At 31.9% G+C, this 14227-nt stretch overlaps 1 protein-coding gene across 5 annotated transcripts in view; it reads right to left on the bottom strand.

The window, feature by feature from the left end:
• The window catches only part of LOC145680710 (ankyrin repeat and BTB/POZ domain-containing protein 2), a 447712-nt gene that overhangs the window by 30187 nt on the left and 403298 nt on the right, over nt 1–14227 (bottom strand). For 4 of the 5 annotated variants that reach the window (XM_081751633.1, XM_081751631.1, XM_081751635.1 and 1 more), the window contains 6 exons: nt 13051–13211; nt 10466–10562; nt 9236–9456; nt 6660–6918; nt 5734–5876; nt 1271–1458 (listed from right to left, as the gene is read on the bottom strand). In XM_081751633.1, coding sequence (XP_081607759.1) covers nt 1271–1458; nt 5734–5876; nt 6660–6918; nt 9236–9456; nt 10466–10562; nt 13051–13211 — 1069 coding nt within the window. The remainder of the gene's footprint in view (nt 1–1270; nt 1459–5733; nt 5877–6659; nt 6919–9235; nt 9457–10465; nt 10563–13050; nt 13212–14227) is intronic. The other variant, XM_081751632.1, reaches the window with a different exon arrangement.

Below are 14227 nucleotides of genomic sequence, written 5' to 3'. Positions count from 1 at the left end.
CATGCATATTTGTTTGGTATATAAAGTGCAAATTTAAATTTCTGATCTTTTCGTCATAGCATCTATTTAATAACAACGCGTGAGCACCTCTTAGTATTTATGTATGGAAGCATTAAGAGAAAAGTAGTAACTGGAACGAACTCCTAATTCGTTCAGTTTCTAGAAGAAAATAATTTATCATTTTCATTCTTAGAGCAAGAAATAGGAAAATTTAAATGAAATGCTACTATTTCACATTTACAATAGTGTGGAGAAATTAATTGTCTACTGTACGAGAATGAAATTAGCTTTGCCTCAAGGAAGGCTGAATTTGAGTAACAGAGATTGAAAAAAAAAAAAATCTTCCCGAAATCATAAACAATATTATCCTAACAAAATAGTACTAATCTTTACGAATTGAGTTCTTAAAAGCTAAACGTTTTAAATACTCGTAAGTAATGTTCTGAGGAAGACATATTAAGCCGTATCTCATATAGAGTCGGTGTTGAAAAGAGGCATTAAACCCACAACAAATCAAATTCAAATTTTCACATTTTTCTTCTTATTAATCTTATTAATATTATTACAAGAGGTGTTTTTAAAATGAGGTCCGTTTTATAATAAAAAATAACTACTAAACACTTCAGTACATTATACATTTTTAGGAGATTCTACATACCTTCAGTTACTTTTCATCATAATTTACCTTGATATTAAAACATTTATCGTATCGGTAGATAAGTTTTTGCACACCCATGTCATAAAAGTTTTCCACCTGAGAGGCCAATTCTTCAGACACAATTTTATAGAAAAGAACATGAAGTTTGTGAAAAAATACTCTGATAGCGTGGAAATGGTAAATCGTCTGTTTTCACAAATCTTAATCTCTAACGCACGCACAAGATTGTTAGTGATTATAAATCGTGGTTTATCATGAACATTCTCCCATCCTTCCTTAGACAGTCACACCCAATTACAAACTTTGCTATCAATCATAGCGTTTAGACCATACTTCTCACAGATTTGACGATGAATTTCTGCCAGTATCACATTTCTTGCAGTCAAGAATCGAATTACACATCTTACTTCACTCGATCTTTTTGAATTCCCCTCATCATACACCATAAAACTCACCCGCTACTGACCCTATTCCAAATGGCGTCCATTTATACTTAAAGAATCCCGGGAGACACTGCGCATGCACAAAATTACGAACGCTCGCGCTTTACTTAGATATTGCCTTACCCAAAAAAGTCTCTCATACTATTATTTTATTTAATAAATTACTCACCAGTGGCAGTTCTTCCAGAATTGAGGTGGGCGTAAGGTTGAAGAAGACCCCACAAGTCCCCGTTGTTAGCAATGGCATGTTCGAACATTGTGGCAGTCAACATGGCTTCTTCATCGTTTGGTAAGCATTGTAACACTATCTCTTCCAAGAGATTTTCCATACCCGCTGTAAGATATACTGCTGAATACCTAAGAAAGTAAATATATTGTTAAGATTAGTTGTGTTAAAGTAAAAGTATTATTATGTCACCTACATTTTTTGAGTTCCGGTGCAGGTGTGTGAAAATTAAACTAAAGGTATGTTGATTACTTAAAAAACACACACACACAAAATCATCTTTATTGAAGGTACTAAATAGAGATGCTTAGTTTTCTAGCCTCAAACGGAGCGTAGAAATGATACCATGCATATAAATCGCTTACCACAAAATAATAAAAACATCATCCTTCAACACAAGAGAATGTAAACTATAAGCATTTTCACTAAGATTTCCTCAAAGAGAGGGGAAGTAGTGGGAAGAAAAAGAAAGTTAAAGAACAGAGACGCAGTTGAGAAGCTTCCCATTAGGCAATTAGACATTTCAACTCCTTTTACTGTAGTGAATTAGGATAAAATAGCCTTCTTCACCAGATACGTACACAGGAATTTATTTTGGGGGTCTAAAGCTTTTCACAGGGAAGGGCAAACACAATATGATATATATTATATTAAAATTTGTAAAATCACCCTTGATATCAGGCTAAATTTACAAAGTCGGGATTTTGGGGAGGGAGGTCTAGACTCCCAGGATTTACCCCCTGCATATGTCTCTGTCCTTCACCACCTTCTAAGACTTATTTTATTATTTGATGCTTTTACATTCAGTTTTATTCAGATTTACATTCACATTCAGATTTATAGGCATATTCTATTTTACGAAAAATGAGAGTACTATATTATTCATAAAGGAAACACGTTTCTTCAAGAATTAACCATTTCCTTTTTTGCAATTTAGAAATTAAACAAATTAAGTATATTTCTTATGGAAAACAGAAAGATTCATCTTTTTCGGAAATAATATGCTTTAAGGGTTGGTGAGGTTCAAGGTATATCTCATGTTCTAAAATACATGTTTTCAAAATTTGACTATCCTAGGTACTATAATATTTTCTTCAGCTCTTCGAACAGAATGACACAAACTCTCTATACTTTATATATATATATAAAGTATATAATATTTTTATTTTAGGTTTGTTATTTTTCCTTTTTAAATCTTGCGTTTTGATACCCCCTTTGTTGAAAGTTACAAGTACGTTGTTCTGGGTGTTCCGGTGTTAATGCTGTCACGGTGTAATGTTACAGAAGGAAAGAAAATCATATTATACAATTATCCAGATATGTCAATTTAGCCTCAACCCATGTTTTTAAGATGAAACATAAGCTTCATAAAATTAAAAAAAAAAAACTGAAAAAAAAAACATATTCGTTTCCTTGCGTTCAGTAACTCAAAAGAGATGTGATAATGGTAACCTTGCTCTTCCGAGGTAGAACTTCCAAATGTACTAGATTAATTAATTCCTGCTTCAAACAATGATTTCACAAAGGATTATGGTCTACGAAGTAATTTATACATGATAATAGTTCTAAAATTTCTGATTCTTAGAAAGTTAATTTTTATAAAACTGATGAATTTGCAATTTTCTCTTCTTTGGGAGTTGAATTTCGAAAAACGCTCAAATACGTGTTTGCTTATTTTCAATTAGAAATTTTTACACCGAATGCCACTTCTCCAACTTTTCCATCTTCAATTTGAATTGCTTCCCACTACGTCCTTTGAAAAATCTATTTTACCTTCCCCCCTCCCTGTTGAAAAAACTTAAAAAAAATAAAGAAACACCCAAACAAATGTTTGTTTAGTTTTAATCAGAAATTTATATCTGTGATGTTTGGGAAAATGGAAACAAGTCCAAAAATCCGACAATTTTGAGATAGAGACATTTAAAGACTTTTACTCATCTTATTAGCAGCTTGTACTGACAATAGAATGCTGTTATTCTATATCTATAGTTCAAACATTAAGGAACAACATTCTATTGTTAGCACAAGGCACTGATAAAATGGGTGAATGTCTTTATCTTAAGAGCTTTTGAATTTATTCCCTGTTTAATATATATATATATATATATATATATATATATATATATATATATATATATATATATATATATATTAGGTTGGCAACACTGTTAACCTCGTGGTACCAGAGTATGCCAGAATGTCTTAGTCCTAATATTTGTATGGTACAAAATTTCAGTGTTTCTTGTCCAATAGTTTAAAATTTACAAGAGTGTATCCAGATAAATGCCCTATTCTGTATGTATATACAGTCCAAAATTTCATTTAGTACCACCTATAGATGATTAACTGCCCGAGATTCCCCCTTCCTCAAGTTCTGAGCGAGAGGACAAATGTCATTTATGTATATACAGGGTGTTAATGAACTATACCGACAAACTGTAAGAGGTGATTCCTTACATCGAAATAAGAGACAAAGTTCATATGGACCTATGGCGAAAAGTGCATAGTTTCAGAGCTAGGGCTGTCCAAACTCGCAAAAGAGCCAAATTTCAATGGGTCCTATTTCGAATTCTAGAAACTGTGGATGGTGGTTCTTATCAGCGTAGAGGAAGCCACGCATACACAATCCAAAAGTGCATATTTCATCAATTGTCAATAGGTATAGAGGGTATTCCCTACAGGGTGTAATTCTCTGATATGTTTTCAATAGAGTTTTCAGATATACCCTAATTTCAAGAAGGGTGCAAAGTAGGCAGGAGGTAAACGTTGACAACAATTAACATCGAATGCTTCGGAGGGAAGGCGGAAGTGTTAGGAACCGGCAGCTCCATGTTTCTTTCTGTTCGGAATAACGTGTGATAATATGTATTTCGTCACGGTATATTTCACGTTTTCTTCACTTATAAGCGTGAAAGAAAACATCGCAGTATGCCGTATTTACACTTCCGACATCGCGCCAAAGGATTCCGTGTTCACTGCTATCAAGGCTTATCGTTTGCCTACTTTGGACCAATCATAAACTCAAAGCATATCTCAAAATTCGGTTGATGACATGTCTGGGAATTTTACCATGCAAGGAATAATCTGTACACCCATTGAACATTAATGAAATATGCATTTTTGGATTGCCTATGTATGACTTCCTTTAGGCTGATAAGGACCACCATCTACAGTCTCTCGAATACGAAGTAGGGCCTCTTGAAATTTGGCTTTTTCGCGACTTTGGACAGCCCTAGCTCTGAAACTATGCACTTTTCGCCATAGGTCCATATGAACTTTTTTCTCTTATTTTGATGTGAGAAAGTTTGTCGGTGTAGTTCATTAACACCCTATATATATATATATATATATATATATGTGTGTGTGTGTGTGTGTGTGTGTGTGTGTGTTGAATTTTATGTCTCTAGCTTCAGCGACTTTGAGAAAATTATTATTATTTAGTTTAGTTTTTTGTACTTTTTTTTTTTTTTTTAAAGAAACGAATTTTTTTGCTGTACCAAATTTCCGTAAGTCCTTATATATCTCCTGCCTATATCATACAAAAGTATACTTCAAATTTTAAGTCACTGAGCACAACTTCCAACTGAGCGTTGAAGAATGACTCACTTTGGCTCCCTACTTACTTTTCATTCTGTGCCGTACATACTTGAAAACATGCGAAGTGGCAGCTATTAGTTGTTTCGCTACTAAGCAGTAAATGCCGCCTGAAGCCGACAGATGTTCATACATTATGGTGTTTGTTTTAAGAGACGGCATTCAGGGGCGAGTTTCTACTAGTTAGAAATAGGTCATAAACGAAAGAAAATATTTTTCGTAAGCAGCTATCTCCAAAGTACTATGCATCTTTTCTTTACCTATCGAGACAGATTGCAGTGAATAAGTATCGGCAAATGATACGGCAGTTTGCCGCCAACCCAGTGCGAAATTAATGGATTAACTACCAACAAAGTGGAATAAATTAAAGAATGTTAATTTTTATTAATTCGTTAACTTAATTTTAGTTGAGACATTTTATGTATTCTAGCTTAACGTTTTCTGCCGCCTTTAATCAGGTTGCTTATACAACCAGCACTTGCCAATAATTCATAGCGCCCTCAGTCTCGAATGGAAAAAGACGCACAGAACTTTTAGCATTAAAAAAAAAAAATCTAGTAGAAATGCCCATTAAACTTACATATTTCTATTTTCGAAATTCGTCTGTACAAGTCACACTATAACAAGCTAAATGATAAGTGTATATTACTTTTAACTTCATTATGCGTACATTTTAATACAAAAAGAATATACTTAAAAAGAAAAATGTAAAATCTTCTACGCGGCCCGATTATACCTAGAAATCTAGTAATCCCACAAACTAGTATATAGTGATAATTTAACCATGCGAAGAAAAAGAAAGTTTAACTTACTCGTGAACAAATTTTCCAAGTCTAACGTCACTCATCCACCGATGGAATCTTCCGACAGGGAGTTGTAGTCCAGCTCGTGCAGATTTACTTTGTCTTAGTTGATCGCCCGACACAGTATACATCGCTGCTGCTCGTAAACAAGCCTTGATGGTGAAAAAAATAGAAAAGGATGCATATGAGGAAAGAAAAATACAAGTTAAGAAATATTTCTAGAAACAAACAAACGAAGAAAGTAAAATTAGAAGATAGTGATTTTTAAAATTTTTATTATAATTGTAATGGTATTAAAATTTTATGAGATTTTAACAGCAAAAATCATATATTGATAGATGTTTCTTTATTTGAAAAAAAGAAAGAAAACATTTTGAAACATGCTATTTTTTCTTCTTTTATACAAATTAAGATATAATATTCTTAAAAAATAAAAGAAAAGAATATTGCATTATTTATGAATGTAGCGAATCAGTGGCGGTACGTAAGGAAGTCACATCAGTAAAAATTACAATTTTATCTATGTACTAAGGGTAGAAAACATACCTAATCTTCTAATTCTTGCATACAATAATTAGGATATAAGGTAAATTTTCTTCCTCTAGCTTGTAACGATAACATTGTAATTTTTACAGATGTGATTTCCCTCACAAGCCGCTACCTATGTTCTTTTTCACTACTTGGAGCAACTAACTGGATTTGAATAGTTTTCTAAACATAGAGGGAATGTAACTCTCTGTACCTTTTCGAAAACCGTGTCCAAATAGTCTCCAACTCTTGCCGAATTTATTGTCTAGATGGACAGGAATAAGAAAATCTAGAGGGATAGGAAAGCACTTTTGTTGACACAAATTATTTTCTTTTTAACAACAAATAGCTTGTAAAGAAATATTGCGAATTTTATTCTCACATAAATTTTATATGTTGTCTCTTACCTTCGTACAACTATCAGCAAGGGCTGGTGACAGCACAATTTTAAGCGCACTACAGACTTCTTGTTTGCTACACATGCCCAATGGTCGAGCCAACCTTTGCACTTCACGAGCTACCCGCACTAAAGCTCGCTGAAGAAGATAAGACAGTCTGGGAACAGTTTCCATCGACACCCGTTCCATATGGTCCTTAATCCTACCGTTTTGAATTACCCGCAATACATCGTGGTTGGACCACGGCAATTGTTGAAGTTCAACCAATCTGCAGATATTAGAAAAAGTTAAATAATTACAGTAAGATTATTGTTAAAATCATTATTCAGAATATCAGTGTTATTAAATATAGCTATTAAAAGAAATAAATAATATTGCAGTACTTTGTAAGATAATTTTTCTACTGATATAGAAGTCAAAATTTTATATATCTTCTAAGCATACAAATCTTATATTCAGTGACTATGCTAATTTCTCATGTGATGAAGAATTGTCGTCAGATCTACTTACATAACTTTCAATTTACTTTAAATGCATAATCTTCTCTATGAGCATTTAATGCAATGATCTTATTGGTTGACAAGAATAGTTTCATTGGCACAATATTCCTCCTGGTCTTATTTTATAGTTAATAAACCAATTACCAATTCTATTTCATTATACAACTCGGTGTCATGATCCCTTAATGTGCAGTGGTGGAGAAGTCACACCACTTTATGTACTAATCCTTGTATATAGCTGTATTAAACTTTCTTCTCTAAGCTTGTAACGATAAAATTCAAATTTTTATCGATGTAACTTCTCTCAAGAGGCTCCACTGGTTATGTGGTAACTGCTTATTCTACAATTTCTCGACACTCCATTGGGGTACCTACTTGTAAACTCTGATACTCTTATGTCTATAACTGTATGCGAGAATCAAGGTATAATGAAGAAAATACAAAATACAAGGTGTGATCAAAATGTACGGTGAATGTAGTTGCACAGCGCCATCTATCGATGTTGTATCCATTTCAACTATTTGTAGTCTAAACCTTTGTTACAGTCAGTGTCGAGTTTGAACGAATTGTGACATGTTAGTTGGCTTCCAGAGGCAGAAGAGTAAGGACGTGTTAAGAGTGTCTGTCGCGCGCCAACATTAAGTTTTGTTCTAAGCTGCAAATAAGTGCCAAAGAAGCTCACGAAATGTCAAAATCAGTGTATGGCTATAAAGCGGTGGCATTGAAGACTATTCACAAGTGGTATGAGCGATTCAAAAGCGGAAAGAAGTCGGTTGAATCCGAGCAACGATCGAGACTTCTTTGACGTTACAAAACAGATGAAAACGCACAAATGATTTGTTCAAACAGGCGAATGACTATTCGAGAGCTTTTCGAAAAACTACACATCTTGTATGGCTCGAGAAAAGCATTTTAACCGCCGATTAAATGAACAAATGACTTTCTTCTTCACCACGAAAACGCGCCGTGCCACGTCTTGATTTCATCCGCGAGTTTTTGGCCGAACAAATATTCTTGTCTGTCCACATTCGCTGTGCTCTCCAGATATAGCACCATGCGACTTCTGGCTCTTCCTAAAAATTAAAACCCTATTTAGGAAAACGTTTTGACACCATTCCTGACATTGAAAGGGCCACGACAGAGCAGCTCAACGCCCTTACAAAAGAAGCCTTCCAGTCATGGATTCAACGTTGGGATAAGTGCATTGCTAGCCAAGGACAGTACTTTGAAGGAGATTAAATCAAATTCCATGTAAGCTTATTACTTTGTTTCTAATAAAATTATTAATCGCATTATTTGATCATACCTCGTACATTAAACTTTATGAACTTTAAATCGGCCTTACGTTTTTAAGGAAAAAGAGTGACAACATTCATTTTTAAAAATATACCTTGCATTTGTACGAAAAAGTGAGAACATTCATTTTTAAAGATATATCTTAAAAGTTAGTATTTTCTTTTGATACATCACCTATTTGCACCGTTTTCTAAATGTAAACCAAATTTCCTTAGCATGAAAACTTACCTATAAAGTTTTTACTTTATCTTCTTCCTCATTATAAATTTGTCTAAATTAAAAATAGCCAGTCAGTTGTTGAGTTATTGTTCTCATTTTTAACATTTCATTGAATATACCTAATATGGAATATACCCAATAGACTTTATCAAATATATATAATATACGGAGACGTAAAAATTAAAATTATTCCACAATAATTGTATAATAGGTTCCTAAATTAGTATAACTCTGAAGATAAACACAACAGTGCATTTGAAATGTCAATGAAATAAACAAGGATCGAAGATCAAAAGTTTTATTTGTTGAATTATAAACATATATATATATATTTGTTTGTATTTCGACTCTAGTAAAAGGATAGTTTCAAAAGGGTTTTACTTTGACAGAACCATTATATTATTATTATTATTATTATTATTATTATTATTATTATTATTATTATTATTATTATTATTATTATTAAAGAAATTAACAGTTTCAACTTATCCAGATGGGACTGTAATTTGATTTTCACATATACCTAAAAAAAAATTCAAATTCCAGCACTAGTACTCCGTAAATACTAACCTATTATGAGAGTCAACCCATACGAATTCATCAGCAGACGTGACGTTGGTGTTGATTGTTTCGAGACTGGAATGACGCATGAGTCGTCGAACGGGTTCACTCTCACTTCCACTCATACTGGAGTATGTTGAGGTTGAGTACGAGGTTCTAGAGCCATGAGAACGCATAGTCAATTGTTCAATCGCCATTTTGATGTCTTCTAGTCCTCCTCCAGACTCCAGCTGTACATAGAATACATAATAAAATTTAAAATTAAGATTTTAAAATGTAGATTTTCGAATTCAATTGTTCGTCTTAAGAATATAAAGAAAAAGAAAGAAGAAAGATAAAGATATTCATTCAGAACTCTTACTATTTTAGTAACTATAATTACCATTCATAAGGTGATTTTAAAGATTGTTTGAGGTTAGTGTCCTGTTCAGCAGCAAGTCTATACGAGACGTGGAAGTATTTTACGTGGGATCCGAACCACATGAGCTCCCGCCAGAAATCGAAACAAGGTGCGCACGCTATTCACATAGCAACGCAGGACGTTTATATGATTTTAAAGATTGTATAAGAAGATTTTAAGATAGTACTTTGTTTATATTAAAAGGCTATAGTATCGTAAAGAAAAACTCATTGAGCAAGCAACTGATAATACAAAAAGAAACAAAGAAGGGGTGAAAACTTCGCATAAATGGAGTTAGACTTTTAGGAACTTCTTACAAGCATTTTTTTTTTTTTTTTAATAGCATTCTTCTTTGGGCAATTCATTCATTTGTTACTCCAACAGTATCTTTCAGAATGATATAGTAAAATAAATAATCAATTTTTGTATTCAAAACCGTGTAATACATGAAAATGTATTTTCTTTACCTCTTCCAAATCTTTATTTTAGTTTAGGTACTAAAATAACCTAACAAAGAACAGTGAGAAATATATTTTTCACATGACTACATCGTAGGGAGTTCGTTCATACAAATATCCCGATTGCTGCTGATATCAACTGCGTTATTCTATGTAATTAAGACAATTACTACTCATTATTTTAATCGGCAAATGAACTCATGCATTGATATACATTGAATATTTTAATATTAATAGTATATTTTATAAGCTCAATTTTATGGACTTCACGTTCTGTACTGAACAAAGTATAATTTGCTATAATTTGATTTAATTAATGTTTTTTTTTCTTTTGATTAAAATCTAGTAATTATAATACTAAATATTCAGACTGGTACTTACTTTTGCTGGTGTGGCTCTGTGTCTTGTTCTATTCTGCCCACTCCTCCTACTGCTTCCTCTAGGCTGGTTTTGAACCATTACACTTGCAGATAACCTGCTTGACGTCAAAGAAAGCAATCATTAAGTTAATTTGACCATTAATCAAGTTCACGAAAAGATTACAGCTAAATTAGAGTTCTCCTAATATAAAAATTATGAAAACTTTTGAACTTAAATTTTCATACTTCGAATCTATAAACTATTATATTTACATCTTATTATTTTCGCAACATTATTTTACCAAGCAACACATAAGTATTGAGAATATGAATATAAACAATCTAAAAATAATTATACAATATTGTTGTCAATGAAAAAAAAAAAAATCGGTAGAAATCCCACTTAGTTTGATTGTTTAAATAATTCTTAAGAATATTCCATACAAAATATTATGTTGAGTTTGGCCTCAAAAGTATACTTTAGCAAATATTTCTACTAAATAAAAACGTTTTAAAATATTATTTTTTTACATATTGGAAGAAAAGTATGAGTTGATCATATAGCACAGGAAAGCAAACAGCAACACGAAACTTTATATTTTGTTCTATTAATTCATGGAGACTTGACTTTAAGTCTTGCAGGACCATTGGAAATAACTAATGTTCCGCAGGTCATAATCTTCTGTACAGTCCGCAGCAAAAAACCTGCAACATGAGCATGTAAGTTTAATGTGAAACTACGCCTAACAGCCCGGGAAATCAACATAACGTCTAAGTGCTACGAATCACGCCAGAAGAAACCTCGGCGTTCTCTCCTGTATACTTATTTTGGTGCAAAAGACTTCGTCGCTTCACAATAAACTTACATGCTCGTGTTGCAGGTTTTTTTGCTGCGGACTGTACAATAAGAAAACACAATTAATAATGTTAAAAACTCAACATTTAATATTACCATTAATTTTTAAATAAAAAAAAATAAATGTCTTTCTCAAAAACTGCACAAAGACAGATCAATACTACATTTTGTTTGTGGAATCAACTAGAAGAGGAAGAAAATTATGTTTAAAATCTAATCCACTCCTATCTAACCGTGAAAGATATTTAACAACAGATAGTAGCTAATTCTTGTTTCAATGGAAAACCAAGAGGCAATATAATATATTCGACACTTTCTTCAAGTCTTAATTTTGCAACACTGTGATTTTAACTTTTACTGCTTACGAGTTTTAGATTCCGCGTGCGTGAAGAGTTAAAGGATGACATTTTACACGTTCCTTGTCAACATGCTTCAAGTTTTACCGTTCAATGATCTAAGTTGATATGTCTAAATTGCAGATATCTGTTAGGATTATTATTATTATTATTATTATTATTATTATTATTATTATTATTATTATTATTATTATTATTATTATTATTATTATTATTATTAGTGACCAATCACGCCACATAAACTGCGATAGATACAACATAATTATCAACCAATTAGGTATAATAATTCCGTGTAACACAAAGAAGTGTGTAGAGCATAGTTTGAATCTGCGGCAGTTTAAATTCCGATAAGAAGAGATGACTCTTGTGTTGTAGATGAAAAAAAAAGAAAAAAAAAGAAAATAGAAATAGTTATACTTAACACTTCCAGTCAATAATGCCATACCGTTTGATGATAAAAATTCGTAGTTCCATAAAAATTATTCTACATGTACAAGTGACCAATTTACTGTCTACAAATATACGTTTATACTTTCATAAACTTATAAATATACAATATTAAGCAACAAACCAAGTGTAGAACGTGACTTTTTTAAATATAAAGTCGGGGAAACTAATTTATTGATATTGCTCCACTTACTTTGTCTCTCTCTCTCTCTCTCTCTCTCTCTCTCTCTCTCTCTCTATATATATATATATATATATATATATATATATATATATATATATATATATATATATATATATATATATATATTATCCTCTGTAAATCCAGGCACTAAAGAGTTATGTGTTTTCTTTGGCAGAGCTGTAATGCTGTAATTAACATTAATTGATTAAAGCTAAACCTATGAATGCCTAAATGAAAAAAAAAGTCCTGACAGAGAGACAACATGACAAGACTTATGAATCTGGGTAACTACAACTGTGACAACAATCAATGCAGACACGCCGGAACGAGTGTGGAGAATATTGGGACATAAGCTGGATGTTGGCAGTGTGATTAGGGGTTATATACGTAGGTATTTGACATAGCTACTTGACAGTACTGAATCCAATCTTCGTGCAGGTCAAACTTCAAGAGTTATTCTTTTATTCTATGTATCTCATTATGTATTCTCTTGATCAGGAACTTAGCAATGCATCATGATAGTCATATATAATATTGAATAAACTTTCCGAATCACACGGTACAAAAACTGCCTATCCAACTGTCTTTATTTTGATTTTAATGTGTGATTTTGTATGATTTTTATTTTGAAAAACATTTTACCGTTGTTTTCATAATACTTAAGCGCAATTATTATTATTATTATTATTATTATTATTTATTTATTTATTTATTTATTTATTTATTTATTTATTTATTTATTTAAATCTATGTTTTTTCTTTACCTTTCGTCTTCGGGCACTGCCTTGAGAGCTGATCTATAGTGGTCATGCCTTGCCAGCGTTTCGGCTGGAGGGGAGGAACTGGTGTGGCCATCGGACATACTGGCGTGGCCTGATGACCTATTCTCGTCTGATGAGGAACCTCCATAAGAGTCCTGGCGCCGCTAAAACGAAATTGGAATAAAAAATTAAAATAAATAATTTTAATAATATAATAGAAATAGAAATATCAATAGAAATAAAATAATATTTTAAGATAATATACTGAAAGAAAGGGATTAAATTATTACAGTTTTAGTCAACTGTTCCTTATACATATAAACCATATATACCTTTGCTTGTATGATTATAAGTTGAATAAACATTTATAGATGGCTATTCTTCATACAGTTTTGCTCTCATTACGTATGAGATAATGTACCCACTTTATTTAAATATAGCAGAAACACTAAGCCATGTTAGTAAAATTCTCTTTTAATCTCAATATATTGTTTTTTATATGTTTTTTATGTATATTCGTTTATATATGTTTTTTATATATGTTCGTTCTAGTCAAACACTCATAACTTAGCTGTTCAAGAAATATCCTTAAGATACTTGATTTTTTAACATGCACTACGTGGTTTTAGAATAATCTAACAAAATCTAGTTATTCTTGAACTTTTGTTTCTCTTCTTAGAGTTTAAATTTTGAACCAAAAGGATTACATTTATCTAACAAAGTGAAATTATACATGACCAAATACACACAATTTTTTTTCTGCATACGTAATAATAATTCTTTACAAACATATTTAAAGTACAGCAGTATTATAGTAATGAGAGTTAGCTAGAAACAAAAAGATAATTTAAAAGCCTGAAAGAGCGGCAGTTTTGAAGCGTTGTTTGTCTACTAGTAATGTAAATTATGAAACACATATACAGTCCATCAACATTTATATAACTGTACATATAGTCTTCTTCCTTTTTCCTAATATAAGAGAAGATAAATAAAGCATTAACTGATGCATGGTTCTAAGAACTATAAATTTCCACTTACATTAAGTTTTCTAAAAAGAAACCTTCCTTTTAAAGACAATAAGAGTTTTAGAAGTGTGTAGTCAAGAATCTTAGTTGAAACTTAACCTTCTACAATCAAGACTGTAATATATTTGAAGTCTCTTAAAACTATGATTGCACTT

This window comes from Thermobia domestica, chromosome 3 (assembly GCF_964235325.1).
Source record: "Thermobia domestica chromosome 3, izTheDome1.hap1.1, whole genome shotgun sequence".
NCBI lineage: Eukaryota > Metazoa > Arthropoda > Insecta > Zygentoma > Lepismatidae > Thermobia > Thermobia domestica.
This window is presented reverse-complemented; position numbering and strand designations above follow the sequence as displayed.